Source organism: Grampus griseus, assembly GCF_964374135.1.
Source record: "Grampus griseus genome assembly, chromosome: 2".
Taxonomy (NCBI): Eukaryota; Metazoa; Chordata; class Mammalia; order Artiodactyla; family Delphinidae; genus Grampus; species Grampus griseus.
The window spans coordinates 174551664-174576916 of NC_139018.1; the positions used below are offsets into that span (position 1 = coordinate 174551664).

Consider the following 25253-nt stretch of genomic DNA (forward strand, 5'->3'; position numbering starts at 1 on the left):
CACGGAAACTACAACCCCAAATACTTCACTCCGATTCTTTGTATCTGTCCCCTTTATCTCCTCTGAACCCTCCGTGACTCTTTGAATGAAATGAGCGCTCAGTGTTATTTAATCCTCAAATGTAGTCTTTCGTAGCTATTACCTGATAGGAAACGTCTAAATGCAGTGCAAAAGAGTCACCCATTTTACTTTCTGTGAAATAAACAAAACTCAGATTCTAATCCCCAGGATTTCCGTCCTAAATGTTAATTGTTATCCATTCCCTCCACATATAATTCACACTGACAAACAGTCACAAGCAGTGGACACGTTCAATTTCAAGCCATGTGTATCTGAAAGGCAAAGAGCCCAGATCTCTGCTCCCGTCACTGGCTGGTCAGAGAACCGAGTATAAAAAAAGAAAACAGAAGCACCAACAAAAGAACAGGCAAAAGCCTGTTTCTGTTTGTCTCCTCGTCTGAGTCCTGAAGCGGCATCTCCCAGCGTCAGGAAACCAGGCATGGGGATAAACGCGGTTTCCTCTCAGATGCCCTGAGGGCACAGTCCCTCTGGTAGCTGGATTCATGAGTTTCTCTCTCTGCCCATTCCTCAGATCTTTTTCTAAAAGTAAGTTGTACGACGCCCTCCCACCAGTAGAGTTCCTTCTCAATCATTAAATCTCGTTACCTTTCTTTAATGGACATGGTTTTGCTGGGAGAGTCGAGGATGCCCTCCGCCGAGGGTGCTTTGATCTCTTCAGCAGCAAACATTGCACTCGGACTCCGACAGCGCTTCTCCTGCGGCTGTTCAGAGGGATCTTGCTGCTTCCAGGACACGGGGGCTGCAGTCTGAGCGACTGGTCTCCCGGCAGCTGCGCCTGTCTGCTCAGCAGTGAGATCCAGGAACTCTGCCGCTGGGAAGCAACGGAGCCCTGTCAGCACTTACTCCCCTGCGCAAGCATTCTTCGAGCCCTTCACCCCGACCCCGACCCCGGATGACCCGCACTTGGAGTTCAGTCCGTGGGCACATGGCAGGCTACCCAATCCACTTGGATTTATGCAAATCTAGGGCATGCTCTAGTCCCTGAGAAAACCAAACTTCCCCGTGGATGACTCCACCCAGCGACTTCTTTTGTGACAACTGGTCTTTTCCTGCGTGCGACACACAGGAAGTCGGTTTGGACTACACGCTGCAGAATGTTTCTACGCCTCCAAGACAATACTTTGACATTTCACGTGGGTCAGACTCCCAAAGCAAAGCCACTATTATAACTGACACACTATCATTTTATGGAAATGCAGAAAGAGAATTACAGTCCCACGCAGCACGGCTTGCCAGTCTGCACGAGAAGGATCTAGGAAGAGAACCTGAAACCCAGAGACTGGGTTCCAGCCCTATCCCCTATATGCTCACCCAGCCCGGGACCTTTGGGGTCACCAATTTCTAAAAGGGGCCAGAAGAGCTAGGGGTTCACAAGGCTGTCGTGTCAGTTAACGTGACAAAAGTCATCAAAAACCCTTATCAAGATGTGGGAAAGCGCTTCAGGTATTTTTATGGCAGAAACGTTGATGAGTCCACCAAACAAGCCGGGTCCAAGAGGAGGGTGCGATTCACACTGGACTTTCAATCAACACTTAACACTTAGTTGTCAACTGCCTTCATAATTCAGTTAAAAGCAATCCCAAACACACGCGACCCGCCAAGCAGAAAGGAAAGGAGCAGTAAGTGGTAAGTTACCTTTCAGCGAAAACTTCCTCTTCGTGACATTCTCCACATCCACCTTCTCTTCAAAGAGCTGCCTGTCCTTCCAGTCCGGGCTCCCCTGTGCGGTGCTTTGTGCAGTGGAAAATTCCTTCGGTTCATCACCAAACTGAGCCGCGGGAGGATGGGCGAGCTCCAGGCTTCCCCTTCTCGGAACAGCATAGATGGGCTCCTTGTGGCCATTTCCTTCCCGGACTCTGCTAAGCATGGGGTAGGATGGCTCTGCTTCCTCCAAGGACCCGTACTTCGTAACACCACCATCTCCACCTGTCAAGACTCCCTTGCTTTCTGTCTCTTCAAATTCTCTCGACATTCCTTTGCTCCCACCAGCCTCTACCGAAGACTGCCAGCCCTGGGATTTCAGGATGCTTCTAACTGGAGAGTCTGAACTTTCTAGCGAAGAAGGAAACTTCTGCTCAGCGGCACCGGAGCTGTCATCCAGCGGTGGCTTTGTCCGAAGATTCCCTGCGTACATGGGGGTGACGGTAGATGCCGGGGTGGACACAGATGTGTTAACAGTGGGGCAGAAAGGGCTGAGCTTGCCACTTTGCACCTGGGAGGACACAGTTCAAAAGGAAAAGGCTGATTTAAAAACACCACCTAGGGAACTCCCTGGCGGTCCAGTGGTTAGGAACTCCGCACTCCCAATGCAGGGGGCCCGGGGTGGGGGTTGATCCCTGGTCAGGGAACTAGATCTGCAACTAAAGATCCTGCATGCCGCAACTCAGACCTGGTGCAGCCTAATAAATAAATAAACATTAAAAAATAAAAACACCGCCTATGTAAACACTGCCGTATGGATTGACGCGGATGGAGACACTACACTTGGGGCAGTTTTCCTGCTTCTCTGGGTGAGAAACCAATCCTAGACGTAGCTGTACAGATGCGTCTCGTTAATCAAATCATCTGGGTGAAAAGCAGGTCATGCGCCCTATTTTTCTCCCCGAAAGGGACCCAGATGATTTCAGCCATGATGCGAACAAGAGAAGAGATCCATCCTCGGCATGGTTATATCCTCCTTAAGAACGAAGTTATTACCAAGTAACGACAGGTAACATAGTTTACAGGTAGACGCCCTAACTATACGCTAACCTCAGAGGGACACCGTGTTCCCATCTTTTAAGGACATACGTGCGAATTGGAGCTGTATCACAGGCCACCCACCTGTTCCACCTCTCCAAGCGTGACCGGTTGGGTTTGATAGCGAGCATTCATCCTCCTGTGTCTCACATCTAATCTGTTCCGCGTTGAAATCGCTTTTGAGACCGGCTGGGACAGTTTGTTAAACAAGGCCAACTTCTCCGCTAAGCTCAGGGTGGAGATGTCAGGTTCTCCTTGCTCAGCAGAATCTTTGCCCTCATTCGCCTGGTCTCTGGCTAACGCCTTCTGGTGAGCAGATGCCTGCAGTCTGAAAGGGGGCAAAAGTCAACCACACACAGGGAGACAAACAGAAGCCCACTGCCAAGTGTGTCTGTTAACTTTCTTCAAGGTGTCACTTCAATTGGAAAGAGGGCTTATTTTTCCGGCAGCTGGTTAGCTATTAACAAGACGACAGCGTAGGCTGGAGACCCTCACATGGTCAATATCACACAGAGCAGACTTTCAGCTCTGAATTATTTCTAAAAATTGAATTGCCTATTTAAGGAATGAAAGTCGCCTTGGTATACCTCATCTTGGAGAGCTGAGCTGTACTGTTAGTATCAACGATAAATACGGCTAAAGGGAGTCCGCAGACATCACCTACTGCATATTTAGACATTATCTAAAGGTCTGGTTCAGCAGGTGGTCTTTACATTTTAAATAATTAGGAAATAACACAGTCATTCTATCAACAGCGCTATCTACAACACAGGGTTTTGAGTTTCACCTGCTAAACACAAATAGCTTAATTGTAAAGATTCTCTCCCTCTTTTTAGTCTAGCATGTTCTCTCATAGGTTTCTACCTGCTTCCCGAAAGGTAGGTAAATCTGAAACTCCAGGTAACTTGCAAAGTGAAGGAAATGTCGGGGCTGATAAATCCCTCCCGCTTCCAGGTAGAGGAGAAGGCTTCTAGTTACCGGGTCAGTTCATCTTTGAAGGTCTAAGACAATGTCCCTTCTGCCACTGGAAAATCTAATTCTAAATCCAGTGAAAAATATATTCTGCCTCGACTCTGATTAACCAGCGCCTTACAAGTTGTCCCAGACGAGAGCAGTGTCAGTTTTCCAGGGCACAGTGAGGATGGGAGTAAGGGGACCTGAGTCTTGGCATCTTTCCTGAGGTCCAGCAAAGAACTAGGAATGATGGCAACCCGCTTCCCCAAAGAGAGCCCCGCTTCTGGACGAGGCCAGCTCTACTTCTGCACTGTCATTTTCCTTCTTTTAATTTTAGCTTTAGCCTTTGCATTTGGCCCAAGATAATAAAACAGAGGGGATATTTACATGCCTTAAGGACATCATTTTAAAACACCACCATTGAAAACATAACAGTAAAACAGTAAAACATCTAAGTTCAGACACTATAAACTGTTACTGTCCCAATCCCCAAATATAACGGCATTGTCTCCCTATCCATTAGAAACAGGTAGGATTGTTTCTAAACATGTATTTATGTCTAGAAGTGTTTTAAAAAAACTAGGTATTATCAGACTTTCAACATTCAGGTTAACGTCCTATTTTTCTGTTAATCTTTAGTAAGTGCTAGTGTTTTAGATGAAGAATGAAACTTTTTAGGGATGACCAGTGTTATGAAAAACAAACAAAACAAACGGATAAGTGGGTTAGTGGGATCCGAGTTCCAAGACATAATGAAAGGCCGTGGATGAAATGCTGTCATATACAGGCCGACGTGAAGTCCCCAGGGTGACAAAGCAAAATGCCCCACGTTCCCTGGGACAACTCCTTGTTTGTCAGACAAATGACAGGCATTGAAGACCTGAAGATGCACCTCTGCTCTCAGTGCGACATGCAGCTACTTCTGTCCAGTACCTGGCAGGCTGCCCGGGGCTCTTAGCTACAGTGGGACTAGGATGTCTTGTCATTACAGGGTGGGTGGCCACAGAGCACGAAGCAGGGGTAGGTTCGCTTTAAAACCAATTGCCAAAGATGGAACATTCATAAGGAGAGAGAAGAAAAGAAGCATTAAGGAAGGTGTAGTTTTCAATTCAGAAACATTAAATCAAAAAATACTGGAACAAAATCCTTTGCTCATTTCTTAGGGAAAATCACAAAAGAACTTGAAAAGCAATTACAAACTTAGGAAATAAGAGACAGAGGTGACCAAAGTCAGTGGAATAAGAACAGGTTTTCAGAGCTTGGAAAGGATTTAGAATATTTAGAATAAGTTCCCGGTTTAAAAAAAAAAAAAAACTTTAAAGAAAGCTAGTATTAACCAACACCAGCAAAGCAGCAGGTTGTGTCCGTGTTTTACAATGTTGTTCTAAGCTATTTTTAAAGAGTCCGGGTCCTCGTATAACCTATAAGCACACCAAAGTACATTCAGCCAGTCTGACAAGGGGATAATTTTTGCTTGTATTTACTGTTTTGCTCCCAGGGGTAGTTGCTTCTTATTTTACAATAGCCGCTCAAATATTAAAAACAAAAACAAAAAACTGATTTGCTGAGAGTTCCCAATGAATACAAGATGTACTTGTCCACAAATACACAGAGAAGTGAAGGAAGTTAGGGCAGCTAAGTGAACAGCAGGTTCACAGTTGGGCTGTTGATGCCCTCGATGAGATGAACTTCATTTTTTCAGGAAGGGTGAGTATACGTGTGTGTCTGGGGGGAAAACAATTTTAAAAAAACTGGTAAAAGTTTTCACTTTAATGGAAGCAGTAATCCCTGGAGGAATTACTTTGGGAGATTCATTCTGAACACATTGGGTCAATGCTCAAAACCTACCTCCCACGGTTTGGAAAGTTATCAAACTTCCAATTAATCTTTAAAAATTCGTGATTATTTAAAAACAAATCAAGAGAACCCTTATCTTTTTGAGATACAGACTGAAATATTTATGGCTGAAATGATACCTGGGGTTTGCCTGAAAATACTGCAGCAGGAAGTGGGATGTGGGTGAGAATACAGGTAGAGCAAGGGGGGCCGGGGGTCGTTGGCTGTAGGGACTGAGTGACGAGGACGTGAAGGCTCATGATATTACCCCATCTACTCTTCTGATTTAAATTTTCCATTGCAAAGAGATAAAAAAAAATGCACAGGCAAAAAGAAATTAAACAAAATTCCTCTTCATGTTCTTCTAGGAGATACAATAGGTAACACATCCCTTTACAAAGTTCAGAGACACCAGAGCAAGGAAAATCCCTAAACACCTACTTCTCCGTGGCTTCTAACTGAACCGTCTTCCGACCTCCTCATTTTAAAAGTCTTTAAATCTTTCTTTAAAAGGAAGACCTTACAGCCAAGGCCCGAAGGCCCCACGGGCACTTACGTGGCTGCAATGACCACCTCCTCGGTGGTGACGGGCTGCGTGTGGGATCGGTCCTGCAGACGCCGCAGCCTCTGCTCTACGGCTGCATTCCTGGAGCGGCGCTTCAGAACGTTCTTCTCGTCAAATGACTTTTCCATTTCCTGAGATTGGAAACAGTGTGGATCCTGATAAGTTGGGGGAAAGGGAGTCGGGGCTGCAGAATGTCGCGACTCTGTTCCCCTGCAGGACCTAGAGGAGGGGCACCCCGAGAGGCAGCATCGGCGTCAGCAGTGCACACGCCAGCCACACCGGAGGAGAGAAGCGCAGGTGGGCCCAGGGCCGGCGCAGGCAGCAGGCTGGCCGCGGGGCCGCCCACAGAGGTGACGGCTTCTCCGACAGCCCTTCAGCACATCTTACCCTGAAGAGCAGCCTCTTCGCAGCAACGCTCAGCCTGGCTCGCTCATCGACCTTCTCTTCATCTGTAAAAGGTCACAGGTGAAAACTGGATGTCATTAGAAAACGTAGGGAAAGCCCGTGAAACGTTTCCCAGGGCTGACCTGGAAATCCTCTGAATGTGAGAATTCTTAGATATACTAAAAATGACAACAGGCAATACTTTCCCCTTGGCGGGGGAGGCTATCCTTCTGCTTCTGAAAAGGTACTAGTTCCCACTGCAATTAACCGAACGGAGCTCCTGTCTGGGCCATAATTTTCTACTACAATATTTGACTTAAGTATAGATATTATGGAACTAAGAAGAGATTTTATGGAAGGAACTTCTCTTCTTTATTGTTAAATAGTAACAAGAAAGCAACAAGAAAAGTCTGCTTCTTCGATTCCAATCAGTTGTTTTAGTATGGTTCACGGCTCCGTTCTCTCTCTTGGCACTAAGGGAAAGTGCGTGTGAAAATCTCAACTAGGCTTTATTGTATTCACGGGAAGAAAACCTGCCAGAAAGAACGCAGTATGTTCCATCATCTCATTCTTTCCAGAAGCAAAAATCTTATGATCTAAATCTAATCTGGGTGAGATGACAAAGAAGAAAAAGACAGATACTTGCCCTCTGCAGCTGGCATTTCTGAATTTGAAGTTGACCTGGGAAAGACATTAGCAAAAAAATAATAACTAACAATTAGCTGGTGGGAGTGGAAGATCCAAGGATAAACTAAAAGTGAAAATAAAACTGCAGTTAAAGTCTCTTAAAGAATATCCCCCTGGTAGCAATTCTAGCTGTGGACACGCGTGGACAGCTGTGCACACGCGTGGACAGCTATGGACACACGTGGACAGCTGTGGACACCGTGGGCTACGTGTGCACACAGACCGGCTAGGTGTTTCACCTTGTGCAGACAAACCAGGACCAGGTACGACTCATTAAAGACGACTGATCATCACCCTTTGGACGAACCCTTTCATTTCTCTGCATTCGCATACGATAAGATTAAAAACTCACAGATAACACGCAGGTAGACGTTTATAAACTGAACATAAAATCCCTTTTCACCGTAACATCTGCTGGACGGTCCATCTGGATTCTAACTTAACAAGGGCATAAAAATTTTATACCCTTAGATGAATAACGTTTCTCACTTCTTACCATTTGAACGCAACTGAAAACTACGTGGTGATAGTGTCGTCATGGTCAACATTCTTTAAAGATACATTTACACGAGCCAAATAAATATCCCGTATAGCTTAGATGGGAGAATTACGGAGTCATCACATCCCATTGAAACAGTATCGGGACCATCCCTGGGATAGAAATTCCCATAGGATTTCTTCTAAGTTCCTAGACCAGGGAACTTGACAGACACATGCCTACCTATCTGATTCCTTTCGTTCTGCTGAGGTTATGGGTTGAGTTCTAAATCTCTCAGAAGTCTTTCTACTTTCACCAGGAGAAAAATAGCGTCTTGGTTTCCGGGACCCTCTCTCCCGTTCCACGCTGGTAGGCAAGCCAGCACCTTCGCTTGACCCCTCGACCCGTGAATGGCTTTTACAGTCGTGGGGAGAAGGTAGACAGAAGGGAGACGGGGAGACAGAGAGAGGGAAGAAAGCACAGGTTTATGCAACTCGGTGAGTCAAGGCACGAACACCGCCAAATCCCACTGCATGCCTCTACCATGCACGTCGGGAGATGGAACACTGCGAGACCCGACACTCTAGAGCTCCCCGTTAGTAGGCGAAAGCAGACTGGTAGTCGTGGAGCCATGTCCTGGATGGTCTGCCCTGCACACACTTGTGAGCTAAGCTGGTAAGACTCAAGGCAGGACACCACACAAGTCGAGAAGTGAATTAACTCTGCCAAGGACGTGCAAGTGACACATCGGGGGGACGCGTGGACATCACCTACAGCTCGGGTCTCTCGCTGGCCCGGGCTGACTGCAGGAACACATTGCAGAGCTGGGCGACGGAGACCTTGGTGTCCAGCAGGCCCACTTCCGACTCAGCCTTGGACGCCTGCGGCTCCGGGTCGCGCTTGGAAGCCGGGGCCGTGGCCTTCGCGGCCTGCAGCTGAGGCGGGCCCGTGTAGTCAGACAGCGAGCGGGTGAGGACCTTGCGCTTCCTCATGGGCTCTGCCTCCTTCCTGTGACCTTGGGACACAGACTCGCTCTGAACATACACAACCATTTCGCTTCGGCCCATCCTCTCCGTGGGCTGCTGAGCTGGAGGCGGGCGGGCCAGGCTTTCAGGTTCCTTCTGAGGTTCCGAGGTGACTGTGCTAGCAGCGGGCTTACCCGAGTCCTCGGTTCCAGGGGGGTCTTCCTGGCTTCTCCCAGGCCCACGATCCTCCAAAGCGAAAAGCGTTTTCCTGCTTTTCTCCAGAGCTTCAGAGAAGAGCATATCGTCCTCTGCTTTTGACTCACAAATATGGAGAACCGGGGTATCTCTTCTCTCACCTTCTAGAACCTTCGAGGGGGGAGGCTTTGTGACGGTCTGGGTGGCCGACTCCACCCAGCTGTACTCGGATGCGCTTTCTGGGGTGTCCGAGGTTGCCAGCGTGATGGTGTGACTGGGATCTGCCGGCTGGACGTAGCCGTGGATGGGCTGTCGTGCAGAGCTGGCTGCCTTGCCCGAGACCCTATCGAAGGCTGAGTTCTCTGACCGAAAGGCCAGGTAATGGCCTGGCACTGGCTGGTGTCTCCTCTGAGTTAAGGACTCAGGGGCAAGTTCAGGGCTGCTGCGAGCACTCTCCTCTCTCACCAGTTTTTCTCTAACTTTAACTCTTTAAGAAAGAAAAAGGATTTAAGTGCAGTAACTGCTTAAGGGGAAGAGAGCATGTGTGTGCAGATCAGGGATGCCCAGAGAATGGAAAAGCATCTTGGGGGTGGGGGCGGGTGGGGTCAGTGTCAGAAACCCACTGCTGTTTGCCAGAGGGAGTCTGAGTTGTTTCCAAATGCCAAACTCACCCTTCCTTCTGTAAGGCTAAGAGGGGTCAGATGCTACCCTGGGAGAGAATGGATGCCTTCCGACTAGATGAATACTCAGAAGCCACAGAACGATTCATTAATAGGCACCACGGGTATGCACCAGGGCACGCTGAGGCTGGGCTATGGGTTGGTACGTGTTCCACATGGACAGGCCCAGTGTAAGGGGCAGGGACAGCTTCCAGGCGTTTACAAGCCTGCAGACCATATGTAATTTCATTGTCTCCTGCTCGACCTTGCTTACCGCTCAAAATTATATTTACATTCAGAAAAGCTTGGTGCTTGTTGGTCTGAGGTCTAAGAGAATTTTATTTGTGGTAGTTTTGCATTTATCGAAGATAGTTGTGTGCAGACCTCCGGTGTGCATATTAGACTAATTCCTACTTTCAGGAGTTAGCTCTCCACTCGTTCGTTCTAAGCTTTTTGTGGTACCTTAGCTAAATCCCTTTGCCCAGCACCTATTCCCTCCTGTAAGTTAAAGCACAAACTGTAGGCATTTATGAGATACGTATTGAAAGTGATATTTCTGTGAGCCCCTTCTATTTTTGTGTATGAATATGATTAATAAAAATTGTAGATTCCCACTGAAAAAACATTTCATTGTCTCCTGTAAATGTCAGAGCATTTGTGATTATTATTATTTTTTATTGAGCTCAAGCTATATTAGACGATTACCTCTTTTCAAGCACTCAACAGTCACAAACTTTTTCATGCCATGCAGACTACATTCAATCATTCAGAAAACGTGTGACCGGTTAAGACACCATGACGTCTAGCAATTCGAGCGCTAAGAAGAACGTTAGAAAAAAAAGATATTTGTTGAAAGAATTAATGCACTGAACATTTTCTCCCCTCTGGAATTGCCATTAGGCCCTCAGTTAAAAACTAATCTAAAAAGGGAGGGCTCTGGTTGTTTCTAGAGCTATTTAAATATCTGAGAGCAAAACTGAAATCCATTTCAAAAGCCACCAACCTTTTCTTATGACTGTAGCCAAGAGCGCTGGCTGTGGGTCCCAGGAGACCTCTTTTCAAAGCCTGACTCAGCCAGTTCCAGCTGTATGGTCTCAGGTAACCTACCTGCCCCAGCTGCTTCACCTTTTAAATGGAAATAATGTGATGTCTGCAAAGTTCGCGGTTTAGTGCTTAGCAAAGAGTAAATGTCCAACAGTGCAAACTAGTTCTTGTTTTTACTTTTTTAAAATACCACATCGTGAGGAAGAAGAAACCATTCAGACTGCTTAGGAATGGATTCCTTCCTGGGGATAATCTTTAAAAAATAAAGAAATGCTTTTGAAGTGGGAAAAGCGATTTCTTGGGGAACGTAAAACCTTTATTTACTCAAGATTACTCAGCAAAAATAATTGCTTCCGATATTTATTTTCTGGAAGGGACTATTTCCTTAAATGACAAAGGCACCCTGCTAAATTTGATATAAATACCTACATGTTTTTCAGCATAAGATGCAAGGTATCTATCTATATGTCATTAAAAAAAAATCAAAGACACCTAAAAGGCAGTCACTGTGAACAATTCAGAGGGGAAAGAAAGCATTCTGGGTTGTTACTCTTCCCAGAGACTAGCCAGTGCTGGATGTTTTCATATTTATAATCTTTGTTAATCAAAAGGCGGCTGAAATGTGGTTCAAGTTCTCCTGCGGAATATGTGTCCTTCTCATCAGAGACAATCTGAACGTTGCCCTTGGCCAAGAACAAAGTGACTGTCAGAAACTCAATATATGGGTGTTTTGTCCTCCCAATGACTTATTCATTCTAACTCCTGCTGCCTCTCCCTGCCCCCAGCCTTGACAATGAAACGAGAGGGGGTCTTGTCTGCTTTGAAAACCACATGCCCTAAATGTAGCTGTGCCAATGGTTGAGGGACAGGCAACACGGAAAGGAGGAGGCTGGATGGGCAGGGCGGGGCAGGGGCAGCTGCTGACAAGATAGGACACTAGCTGGTTAGCCTGGTTCAGGGGAGCAGCCCAGAGATGCTGGTTACATCGTCACTACTGCCCCTTCCTGGCAGCACGTGAGTGTGAGAAAGGAGAAAAAGCCAGAGGTGTAGCCAAAAGAGTTTCCAAAAGAGAAGCTGAGGGAAATACTATTGACATTAGTAGGGATTAGGGCAGGAGAAAGAGAAAAGCAAATGATTGGAAAGTAACTTCCAGCAGCCCCTTTGGAACACATGACTTTTAAAAGTCCTGCCACCAAAAAGAGGGCAAAGGAGAGTTAGTTTCGGTGACGTGCGGGACATAAGCCAGCTGGACCAGAGATGCAGTCGCTAAACGCAAGCCGAGAGCTCGGGAGATACCTGGAAGGCCAGTTGATAAGTGAAGGTGTGTCCCCTTCGGAATCTTTCTGGAGAAACCACTCATGTTTGGGTTTCCCGGTACTATTGTGTACAAAAAACAAAACTTCAGGTAATGTCTATGAAAATGTTGACATATACACAGACTTAATTATTATAATTTAAAACTCTCAAGGCTGATTTTTCTTAAGTAAAGAATAATTCTGGCTTTTGCAAAGGTCTAAGCACGTTTTGCCATGGGGTTTCTATTCAGTTCACGGAATTTCTAGGACGTTTGGTTCAGTACTGAAATCAAGAGATCGAATAAATATATCCGAAGCCACCAAAGAAAGTGTTTTTGGGGTCATTTAAAAGTATCAGGAGTCACACTCTGCCCACAAATAGCAGACAATTCTCTTGTAAGAAGCTGGATTAAAAATATCAATTAATTTATCAACTATAATTGTGTTAAGGTACACTGGTAAATAGCGAAATATAAAAATAGTGTCCATGGGCTTCCCTGGTGGTGCAGTGGTTAAGAGTCCACCTGCCGATGCAGGGGATGCGGGTTCATGCCCCGGTCTGGGAAGATCCCACATGCCGCGGAGCGGCTGGGCCCGTGAGCCATGGCCGCTGAGCCTGCGCGTCCGGAGCCTGTGCTCCGCAACGGGAGAGGCCACAACAGTGAGAGGCCCGCGTATCGCAGGAAAAAAAAAAAAAATTAGTGTCCATGCAAAACAGTACATATCAAATAAAGGTAATAAATAAATTCAATAAGTTCATATCTTTAATTGCTATTCTATATTTTCCTTTTATATTTGTCATCGAACAATGCAGCCAACATAACAGTTACCAAATACTAATGCAAGTCCATCTGATAAATGTTTACTGAGTTCCAACTATGTACAAAGCACTGAGCTGGGCTCTGAGAAGTAGCAAAGGTGAATCAGTACCATGCCAGCCATTAAAAAACTTACACCGTGCTAGGCAGGATAAAATAGGATTTATACATTCACTCCTCAACGCACAATCGAATATAATGCAAGCCCGAATGTGACAAAGTAATAACGCCAGGCTGAAGATATCTTACCAAAAAATCATAGGCAAGGAAAACCTTGTGGTCATTATGTAGAGCAAGACACAGGAGGAATACTCAAACCACCGACCTGTACCCTCTCACAATATACAACGAAAGCGTGGAAATTCTACAGGCTAGTCAAAATGTTTACCAGCTCAAAACCTTGCCAACCTACCTGTAAGAGTCCTTCAAGACCAGGCTGGAAACACATTTCAGATCAAAGTAATTTCCAAAAGAATAGAACAGAATAGAATAATAATTAAAATAAAATTCTCTTAATTTTCTAAAATCATTTTAATTTGGGTTTTGGTTTGAGCTCACAGGCAAGAACCTGTCGATCATCACTACCCTGCATTTTGCTGCGACCACTGAAATCTGTCACAACTAGGTGTGGAACTAGGTGTTCCCCAGTCTTGCTACACCCAAAGCAATGACCCCTCCACCCCTCCCCGTCTCCAGTATTATAGCCATTTAGCCCGGGGTAAATAAAAAAAGTCAGATGTATGGGAAGCCATCTTATTTCCAACAATAAAGGGTCTAATTTCTCGACATTTATTTAAACATAGGAATAGTCTGGCATATCCTCTGTGGCCCGGAAAGGAGGCAACTGATGTGGCTCAGGACACAGAGGAAGAAGAGAGAGCGATGGATGCCTGCTTTGGAAAATCATCAGTTAGTAACTCATACGCCTACATCCCCGAGTCATTTTAAGGCTCAAATGCTTTTTGTACGATAGAATGCTTTGCAAACTGTGACATATGCTATACGACTTTCTGAATATAACCTTCATTAATCAGCATAAACCTTGGTCAGTATTGCCCTAAAAAATTATCAGGCCACTTATGAGACCAATAAGTTCTCAGGATGTAATGTACAACGTGGTAAATATAATGAACACTGCTGTACTTTATATATGAAAGTTGTTAAGAGTGAATCCTAAGAGTTCTCGTCACAAGGAAAAATACTCTTTTTCTATTTCTTTGACTTTGTATCTATATGAGATGATGAGGTACACTCAACTCACTCTGGTCATTGTTTCATGATGTGTGTACGTCAAATCATGATGCTGCACACCTGAAACTTACACAGTGCTGTGTGTCAACTATATCTCAATAAAACTAGAAGAAAAAACTAAAGATAATAACAAAGACAAACAAAAGCAAACAAACTTATCAGGGGGTTGTTTAAGAATATGTTGGGGTCAGCATTTGTAAAATGAAATCATACCCAGACCTGGCGGATCTGCTGGGACCCATTTATCCATCACAACTTAGACGTGGGACTAGCCAAAAAGCCAAATAACCACTACCATCGTGGTGGATACTCCAAGTCTGACGCTTCACATATGATAAATACAAATGCATGGGACAAGACGTAAACGAACGTGAAGGCATCACGTGGAGACCGCAGTGAGCCCTTCACAACGCTGGTCTCCTCCTTGCCTTTCCTCTCCAAGACGACACAGCACTGCACGTCTGTGAGTTCCTGGTGAGTCACCTCCCACATGTAAGGAGAGTGGGTCCAGCCTGAGCTCGCCCTAAGTCAATTCAAAGCAGGAGGGACTTGGAAGAGCATTTCTCCAAGTAAGGCTTTCAGGACCCTTGAGGTCGGCCAAGGCACTTACTAAGGTGAGGTTTTCTGCCATCAAATCCAGAAAGAAGGTGGGGCAGGTGGGGAGAGACCTAAATTTAATGAAACGTTCACTGTCCACGAGGCTGTCCTGGGCACTTGGTCTGCTCCATGTCACAGAGCGTGGCCGCTTCTCCGCCCTTCTCTGACTCACCCACTGCAGCCGGCGGTCGCCCCCTTCACCTGCCCCTCCTTCACTCCTCACCGTCCTTGTCGACTCTGCCTCCCCGCCTGCCCCTCTAAAGCTCAGGGGGCTCACGGCTCTGTCTCCTTTCCTCCTCAGTAATCAAGGCCGTGACGATCTCACCAGCTTTCACTCCCCTGCGGACCGTCTGCCAGTGGTTTCTCCCCATCCGCTCCCTCCCTTGAACTCAGGCTCTTGGGTTCATTTCCATTTGGGTACCTAACAGACATCTTAAAGTTTACATGTCCAAACATGAACTCTCGATTTCCCTCCAAACTCAGCTTGTGCTGGTGTCTTCCCTATTTCAGCCATTGGCAACGCCCTGCTCTGAGCTGCCCCGGCCAGAAAACGGAGACTCACCTTTAACTCCTGTTTCTCTCTTACGTCACATCCAAGGCATCAGCAAATCCTACTGGTTCCCTTCAAGAGATGACCTCTTTTCACGACCTCTGCTGCGTTCACGCAAGTTCAAGCCACCGCCCTCTCTCACCTAGATTACTGAGATGACCTCTTAATTATTCTACCTGTTCTCATGCTTGCCCCCCTACCAGGTCCGCAGCCACAGTAATCATCTTAAAATGGGAGGCAGATTGGTCGTTCTTTTCTTGGAAACCCTTATATGGCTGCACACGTCATCTAGAGCAAAACCCAAAGCCCTCACGATGGGCAACAGGTCCCCACTGATCTGCCCACCTCACCTGACGCATCTCACCAATGTCACCCCATCACTCCACCCCCCTCCAGGCTCCTGCCTCACTGATGACTGGGGGTTGCCTCAAACGCTCCACACATGGTGTCCACTCAGGCCTTTGCAGGGGCTGTATCTCCCTGGAACCGTCCACCTCCAGAGCTACACGGCTCGCTGCCTCTCTTTACGTAGGTCTCTGCTGCACTGCTATCTTATCAGAGAGACTTTCCTAACCACTTTATATCAAATAGCAGCCCCGATCGCTTCTTTTATTTTAATCATTACTTTTAAAATTTTAATTATTATCTATTCCTTGAAGTACAGTCGATTTATAATGTTGTGTTAAGTTCTCCTGTACAGCAAAGTCAGTTATACATATATATATATATATATATATATACACATTCTTTTAAAAATTCTTTTCCATGACGGTTTATCACAGGATACTGAATATAGTCCCCAGTGCTCTACAGCAGGACCTTGTTGTTTATCCATCCTATAGGCACCAGTTTGCATCTGCTCACCCCAACCTCCCACTCCATCCCTCCCCCAGCCCCCTCCCCCTCGGCAGCCACCAGTCTGTTCTCCATGTCTGTGTCAGTCTCTTCCTTTTGATGAAAGGTATGCCCTGGCTCCCCAAAATGGTGAATTGAAGTGCAGCACTGATCTCCCTAACCCACAGGCTCCCAAACCTACGGAACATGATGGAAGTTTGGGACCAAGTTTTCCACCAGGGAGCTAGGGGAGGCCCAGGCTCAGATGAAAAGATGCATCATTTTATCAAGGGACAAAATTTATTTCTGGAGCCTGGGGGCATTGTTTTGAAGACATAATAATAGCAGGTGAGTGTTTTAAAATGTGAAAAAAAAAGAGATCACATCTGGAGAGTGGCAATGAAGCCACGGGTTCTTTTCTCTGTTTTTTAAATCTTGCCTGGATGTTGTTATTTTGTGTCTCTTAACATTATGCTTAACTCTTTTTTAATAATTACGCTCGGTTAACAAGTTAACAGTGGGAAGGATTAGTGTCATACAAACATAATGATTGAATATATGACACTACCAGCCTCTGTATGAGAGCTAAGTGAGGTCCTTACAAAGTCAAGAATCGATGTAGGTGGAGAGAGGCACAGCGGTAACGAAACTTTTTCTCTCTAGACAGGGGTAATGCTTACACATTTCCCCAATTCAACAGCCTGTGTCCTTAAAATACTACATGCAGTTTGATGTAAATTATACCTCAATTTAAAAATATATCACTGTTGGGGCTTCCCTGGTGGCGCAGTGGTTGAGAGTCCGCCTGCCGATGCAGGGGATGTGGGTTTGTGCCCCGGTCGGGGAAGATCCCACATGCCGCAGAGCGGCTGGGCCCGTGAGCCATGGCCGCTGAGCCTGCGCGTCCGGAGCCTGTGCTCCGCAACGGGAGAGGCTACAACAGTGAGAGGCCCGCGTACCGCAAAAAAAAAAAAAAAAAAATTCACTGTTGGGACATGGAGAACAGACTTGTGGTTGCCAACGGGGGGTGGGGAGGAAGGAGTGGAGTATGGGGTGAGCAGAGGCAAACTATAATGTACAGGATGCATCAACAACAAGACCCTACTGCAGAGCACAGGGAACTGCATTCAATATCCTGGGATAAACCACCATGGAAAAGAGGATGAAAAAGAACGTGTGTGTGTGTGTAACTGAATCCCTTTGCTCTACAGCAGAAATTAACACAACACTGTAAATCAACCCTACCTCAAAACAATTTTTAAAAATATCTCACCACCAGGTTATAGAGTGAAGCTTTCTTGAGTAATCAAAAGGTAGAAAGAGAGTCTTCTTGGGGCAGAAGCAAGATAAACATGTTAGATAACCAATTTCATCCAGGCTCCCTCGGGGCTAATCTCAGTGCTAAACGCCAAATGCTGCGATCTCGGCCAAGAAACGGTGAGAGGACGGAGGGCTGGAGGGAAGGGTGGAGTCTGCGGCAGGGGCCGGGGTGGCCTTCTGAGGGGGGATCAAGTTTCCTGTTCCCAGATCCATTTGGTTTCCACATCTCCTGCTTGGCTTCTAATGAAGTAACCAAGCAAAGTCATGCAGGGATTCAACTGCCTTGAGACCAGCCTAGAATCAGCCTTTCGGGGCTGGAGGCTGCACTGACAAGGCCAGCGGCTCGTCAAAGCAGCCAGCGGCTTTTTGGCTCACGTATCACGATCCCCACTCACAGCTGAGCAGTATTTATGTGGACTCAAGACCACATACAAGGATTCTAAGCCCAGACAAAGTGGACAGAGCCTGGTAGTAGAAGCAAGGGCTACTCCAAGCGTACTCTGCTGATTGGGGTCACTGGTCCACAGTTAGGTGAAAGGCTTGGACCAGAATGTAAATGACCAGCCCTGAGTCCGCTGTGCAGTTCAGTGGCATCTTCTTCCCAGCACAACTTTCCTGAGGAAGGAAAGGACCCAAGACTTACATTCCTTGCAAGTCCCTTATACGTTGTGGGCTGATAAGACATCTGCAGATTGGCTGTTTCAGGCGGCACTGCTACTGCCTCTTGACACTTTATGAAGACATGGAAAACAGCAGAACATTCATTCAGAAATGACTGACGGAGCCCCTTGGTATGTGTTAGATGCTGGGAAGGAGATAGGAAAGTGACTGAGACACGGTATCTACCCTTCCTGTAAGGCTTCTACTAAAGCAATGCTATCACTGAGATCGTCCTTACCCATCTTACGGATTGGCTTAATACCAGATTCAAGGCGCCATCCTTGAACATCCCTGTCTGGGTGCGTCCGCTTTGCTGTAGGATGCTGGGCACTGAGATGCCCCTCTTCCTGAGACGTGAGGTGCAGCTGAAGCTGCATTTGTGAGACGCCTCATCTGGTTCCTGAGCTCTTTCTCTCCTTTCTCCCTTTTGGCAGAATCATCATCAACCAGAAGCCAGCCTGGTAACACTAGGGCTCCCTGCACCAATTCAAGCTACAGTTTTATAACCGTGCTGGGAAAAGGACAGTCTGACAAAGAGAAGAACAGACTGCTTCGGGAATCTAAGCACCAGAGAATGTGTAAGAGACTCCCAAAATGACTCTTAGGTTTCTCCTAAGACAGACAGAAGCTTATACAAACTTGGAGAGGTCAAGAAAGCAGGCAGATGGGAAGGTGGACTCTCTGAACGTGCTCTCATAGGTTGATAGCCCAAGGAGAATGAGATCCCCAGATGTGATCTGAGCACTGCAGAGCACAGGTGGACCAGTGCTACCTGTGCTATTGACAGTTCATGTTCATTAATGTCCCCTAAGATTGGACTAGACATCTTGGCAGTCAAATAAAGGACTTACTGTCAACTAAAAGTTCTAGGTCTGTTTCCCATGAACTGCTATTAAATCAGGTTTCCCCAATCCTGAACTTGTACATTGATTTTTTTTTCCCCTTCTAAATACAGGACTTTCTTAAATTTCATCTTGTTAGTTTCCAGCCATCGTTCCAGGTACATGTGCTCTCTCGCCTCCATGCTCATGTTCTCTCTTCCTTCTCTCTCTCTCACCCTCCCTCTAATCTCTTCTCTCTCCATCCCTCCCTCTCCCCTCTCTCTCTCTTTTGCTATCATCAATTTTATTTACACAGTCCCTCCTCCAGAAATCTGACCACCCTATCACTGGCATCTCCCAGATCATCTGATGAAATGCCAAACAGGACCAAGCCCAACGTGGAACCAGAGACTCCATCACTTCCTGGCTGGGTAACTGCAGCCACCTCTTTAGTGACCTCCCTGACTGGAATCAATTCTCCTTCAGACCAATTCCCCCCAGTCCTCCAGCGCTATCTTTCTAAAGTACGTCATCGAGCATATACTTGTTTTAAAATCCTTCAGACACTTCCCACTGTACTGTCCACAAGAAGGCCAAATGCCTTGTCATAAGATGCTCTATGGTTGGTCCCCACCTGGCTCTCCTGCTTCATCCCGTCCCCCTCCTTCTAGGTCACCTGAAGCAGCCTCCCCTCCACGTCTAGCAAACTCACCACATCCTTAAGGACTTGGTTCAACTATGCCCGCTTCTCCAAGGGAGAAGGTTGAATACCTCATCTTGGTGTTCCCATGTCACCCAGCCTTGAGCTGTATAACCTTATCAACCTCACTGTGTTGTAGTTATATCTCCCACACTTAAAAAAAAATGACACGCCCACCCAAGGGCACAGTGCCTGGCACAAGATAGTTTTCTTAAACTACTTCAGAGCTGAAATTAACCCATAAATCAAGACTTCTGAGGTCTGGGTGGATGGACAGATACCTACTGAGTTTGAGTCCCCCCAGACTATATGTTTTCATTTTGTTTATGAGGATGAGGCCTTTAATACCTTATGTAAATCCACATAAATGGTTTCTATAATATCCCTGACCTTCTTTCTAAAGTTTCTAACCTTCAAAGGTCAAAAACAGCAAAACCTCTTTTCCACTATGATGGAAAACAGAACTGACATTAATAACAAGAGCAGCGTGTCATGGAAAGAACTCTGACGGATTCGGAGACCTTGAATGACCGCATCATGGACTCAGCTATATGGTCTTATATAGATCATATAATCTTCAGAGGTTTTTTCATGTATAAAATAGATTTTTAAACTAAATAATCTCCCGGGTTACTTCTGGTTCTGAGAGTTTAAAATTCTTTAACATAGAATATCTGTTTTGTGGGGTCCTGGGGTGAGCCTGCTCTCCATAGGGCGGAGGTTACCTCTCGGGAGAGGGCTATAGGATTACTGTGGATGAGATGGTGACCTTGAGTGTAACCGAACTTTTTAATGATGTGGCAACTGTCTGGCAGAGGATTGTATCACCAAGAAATAAGAATTCACCCGAAGTTGTCAAAGACAGGAGTTGCTCTGGGTTTGTATCCCTAAGTATACAATATGATGACATGCTTTAACTCCCAATAACCCCTAAGAGTTAACAGACAAAAAAGTGCTTCCTGCCACCAAAAGGAAGTCAAATCCAGCCAGTAAAATTAGTTTCACCCTGTGGGTGTCCAGCTCTAATTATATAACAGCTCCTAATGATAAAACACGATTCAGCTTAGGAAGAACAGTTATTAACTTCGGCATCTCATTAAAGCTAGAAGTTTATTTGCTGAAAGTTGTTTGGAGAGCTGCTAATGATTTCTTTGTGTTCACTGGCAGTGAATATGCATGCTACTATCCACGCACACTAGGGACGTGCACAGGCACAAGCACACAGGCACAACTTTACATAAAATCCGGCAGACTTCTCCATTTTCAGGACAAACCAGCTAGTATCGGGGGTGACACAGTCTCATTTCTTTCAATGGACAGAAATGGATACTTGCCAGTGAAAACAGAATAAAATGGAAAAAAATGGCAATGAGTTAACCATAAATATAGCCCAAATTTAGAAGAACACGGCAAGGACTGATGTTTGGGGATACAGGGACTGAAAGGTGAAAGCGATCCTGTGCTGATACAAAAACAGACACGTGAGAAGTACCCAGCGGTCTCTTTAAAGAGTAGATCCTCGGAGATCTCTGTTCTTATGACATTCTGCCCCGACGCAGAGTCTCTGTTAGGAACCTTCCTGCCCTGGTAGAGACAGGAGCTGAGCCAGGAACACAGATGGTCCAGAGGCAGGTGCCTTCCTCAGCATCTCCCTAATTAACCAAAACAATGAGCTTCAGGCTCTGGAGACGGTTTTTAGATGCAAACCTCTCACTGGGAGATGCCCAAACGATCAGAAATAAAGGATAAAAACTCTAATCCAAAATGATACGTGCACCCCTGCGTTCATAGCAGCACTATTTACAACAGCCAAGACATGGAAACAACCTGTGTCCATCGACAGAGGAATGGATGAAGAAGATGTGGTATATATATGTGTACACACACACACACAATGGAATATTACCCAGCCTTGAAAAAGAATGAAACAATGCCATTTGCAGCAACGTGGATGGTCCGAGAAATTATCATACTAAGTGAAGTAAGTCAGAAACAGAAAGACAAATATCATATGACATCACTTATATGTGGAATCTAAAATATGACACAAATGAACATATCTACAAAACAGAAACTGACCTACAGACATAGAGATCGACTTGTGGTAGCCAAAGGGGAGGTGGGGAGGGAGAGGGATGGAGTGGGAATTTGGGATGAGCAGATGCAAACTATTATGTATATGATGGATAAACCACAAGGTCCTACTGTAGAGCACAGGGAACTATATTCAATATCCTGTGATAAACCATCATGGAAAAGAATATGAAAAAGAATATATACATGTATAACTGAATAACTGAGTACATGTATATGTATAACTGAATATATGTATAACTGAATGTATAACTTTCCTGTATAGCAGAAACTAACACACCTTTGTCAATCAACTAAACTTCAATAAAATTAAAAACAAAAGAAAACAAAAGAAGTTTTTTGAATTAAAAAGAAAGAAAGACTGCAGCATAATCCCCCTTCCTTCCTAGTTGGCCAGAGTCTGCACGTCACAGTGTTGCAGAAACAGACTGTTCTGGAGGATATACCCTGGCCTATCTTCCTGGCCAATGCTCCATCGCAAGGGAAGCCCAGTCTAAACCATCAGATCACCAGTGGCGGCTGCCCCCGGTCAAATGTCAGCATCAGCTCTGCATGAAACCCCCATCATCATTTTCTGGCCACGAATGATACAGTTTACTATGTGGGAGAAGGTGTGATGGGGATCCCAGTAGAGTAATAAACAAACAAACAAACAAAAACAAGGGTTTTCCAGAGCAGGTCACCTCTAGGAAATCAGGTGTGATTCTCTTCTTTCCAGTCACGTAGGAAAGTATAGACGCTCAGGAGAAGAGCAGCTGTGGGACTCGGGGTAGTGAAGGAGTCCCTTCACGCACAGAAGGAACCGAGACGGTACATCTTATTGCTTTTACTATTAAGAGATACGCCGAGGAGCAAATTCAACAAGAGCTTTTAATTTAGGATTTCTAATAGAGCTCAGAGTTTTAAATTTTTGAATAATAATTCATAGGCCCCAGATCCCTTTGAATTTTATTCTAAAATTCACAGTGGCTGAAGTAACAAAGAATGGTTCGTATCAGTAACACCACCTCGTCAGAAAACGTAGTTTCTGAAATCCCAGACTTAACAGGATTTGGCAGGATTTGGGGAATGGTGGTTGGGAGGTGTTTTATGCTCTATTACTGATATAATATAGCATATATATATATATACACACACACACACACACACACATATATGATGTGGTGTATATATACTGCTCTGTTACTATGTACATTCTTAGTTTGCTACAGAACAATGTTTTCACCCGACTTCCTGGGAAACTAACAGGGTTTCTGAACTGAAGACCCTGTGACTAACATACATATACATACATACATTAACATACACACATACATATGTTCTTTATCATATAAACTGGACGTTAAATAATTCTAAAATAAACTTACTACTCAGCTAAATATTGCCCTAGAGATTGTTACTGAGCTTATAATGCTTAAAAACAGTATATAGTACAGTGTAAGAACTAATGATTATTCTGTGTGTACATATATTTCTGCGTTAGCATATATGAGAATATACAAAAACTATGCATTCGCTACCTGGCTCACATTTGAAATTTAGGACACCACGGGCAGTGTTTTGATGTTATAGTTCATGAGTGATGTATTCCTATTTAATTAATGAAACAAAAAGAGCCTCTTTCTCGTGAGCACAAAATGAAACGACGGAATGGGCATGACTTAATTCAGAGATGAATAGTTCCAAATCCTGGTAGAGCTAGGTGATGAAAGAGTAAAATACAGCAGTGAGAAAAATACTCCGTTTCAGTGATAGGACAAATCCATGATTAAGTATGGCACTCAATTGTTTTGTTATTTGTAGATAATTATTTTTGGTCATTCCTTAATCTTCTAAACTTCTCTGTCACATATTTCCAGGTCAGACACCATCTTATTTTCACTTATGGTTACTGGGTCACCGAGGGTTCTCTGGTTACTGTTTCAGTTCACAAAATATTTTTTGTCTTTCTTCTCCCCAAGTGGAAGTGAGACAACAATGACCTTCTGACACCCGAATTTCCTGGCTCTAGAGAAAGGACAACTAGCAGAATGTTCATCCATTTAAATCCACCTTTAAAAGGTGAATAAATAGAATCATTGCCAAATAAATCCCAACGCTATTTTAACATCATACCTGTCACACATTCTTTTCCATCCTTTTTTAATGTAAATATATCTGAGGTATTTTCCTTACACGTATGAAATGATTTGTGTTTCTTTGCCTGTAAGTCATAGAATTGTATGCCTTGAGTGGCTTCAAAAAAAATAAGGCACGTGCTTCCTTGTGAACTCCTTTACAACTTCTCAATACTTTTAAGCCTTTCTTCCATGAAAGTAAGGCGCTGTCAGGCTAAGGCTTACGAACATTTCCAGGTAACGTGCCTCTTCAAATAATCTAGAAGGAAATGGGCTCTTGCGATTTTAAGTGATATATATTTTTGAATATTGAGATTTTAACTCACAGAGAACTATTAAGAATCCTGTCATTTTACCTGGAATACTCAACATGGTTTTAATTATTATTACAACTGCTTCAAAATCTCATCTACTATATGTGATCTAGATGGCTAACTAGACACCACGATAATAAACAGTTTTCATGATATGGCACTCAGAAGTTAGATTCCTCGTTATTTTTTAACCCATGTAACCAAACTGCGATGTTAAGTTTGTCTGTCCTGCTCACACAGCCCATGAAGAGTTTGCTTTGATAGAGCGTAACTAACGCCAAAACACTGCTTCTACTACGAAAAGCAAATTTCCCAAACAACAGACTTCCCTTTCAAAGTACGAGACAATAGGTCCCTAAATTTTAAGCAGTTAAGTTCAAAGGCTGGACAAAGGCCCTCAAAATACAATCAGGACCCATACTATTGAATTCTCTTAGAAACTAATATCCCTAAATATTCTAGCATAGATGATCAAGCAAGTGGTGACAGGTCTTGAGGTCAATATACTTCAATAACTAAAATAAGCTGCTTTAGATATATAACTGCCATATGAAGACGACCATATTTACTGCTCCGTTCCAATGTGGAATAAACAGGAGTATTTTCCAACATCCTTTTCTTTCTTCCAGAATAAATTTGCTTTATCTCGGGTTCTCATCCTTCCTCAATTCACCTGCAAAGCTAACGCTTGTTTGAACTGAAAAAATACATGTCGGAGTCTGTCTAGACAATTACCCCAAACCGTTATGTAGGATGTTTAAGTAGATTGCATTTTAATTGGTCATCACGCTTATTAGATTTAAATATCTAAACTGAACTTAAATTTAAATTTAGGTATTTAAATTGGGAAAGAAACACATATCCTCTCTGGCATCTGACCTTTTGATTTTATTCCTTTTCTGATTTTCCATAGGTTGACCCTATGACACAGCGATTTCTCCTACTGGCTGATCTTTTCAATGAGATGCTCGTATACACAGCTGTCTTCTTAGCGTGCCAATATACTTATAAAACATATGTCACAGTTATATTCAGCGTATATCACAGTCACACTTCACACCCTAAACTGAGACCCAGTGGAAACTGGTTAGTGGTGTCCTTCTGCTTGGTGACTTTAAATGACTGCAACAAAAACAATCGCCCCAAAGTCTTGGGTATGACCACAGAAAAACAAAGAAAAAGACAGTTGTTAAAGGCGAGCGAGAAACACAGTAAGAAGAAAGGTCATGAGGAGGACCTTCAAGATGGTGGAGGAGTGAGACGTGGCAATCCCCACAAATACATCAAAAATACAT

At 44.7% G+C, this 25253-nt stretch overlaps 1 protein-coding gene across 3 annotated transcripts in view; it reads right to left on the reverse strand.

Annotated features, from left to right (window-relative positions):
* Window positions 1–25253, reverse strand: part of SVIL (supervillin) — a 150282-nt gene that overhangs the window by 56202 nt on the left and 68827 nt on the right. For all 3 annotated transcript variants that reach the window (XM_082647728.1, XM_082647727.1, XM_082647726.1), the window contains exons 7-16: window positions 11884–11964; window positions 8499–9371; window positions 7968–8138; window positions 7206–7240; window positions 6563–6624; window positions 6167–6306; window positions 4708–4803; window positions 2905–3148; window positions 1717–2293; window positions 667–892 (exon numbers count right to left, since the gene is read on the reverse strand). In XM_082647728.1, coding sequence (XP_082503854.1) covers window positions 667–892; window positions 1717–2293; window positions 2905–3148; window positions 4708–4803; window positions 6167–6306; window positions 6563–6624; window positions 7206–7240; window positions 7968–8138; window positions 8499–9371; window positions 11884–11964 — 2505 coding nt within the window. The remainder of the gene's footprint in view (window positions 1–666; window positions 893–1716; window positions 2294–2904; window positions 3149–4707; window positions 4804–6166; window positions 6307–6562; window positions 6625–7205; window positions 7241–7967; window positions 8139–8498; window positions 9372–11883; window positions 11965–25253) is intronic.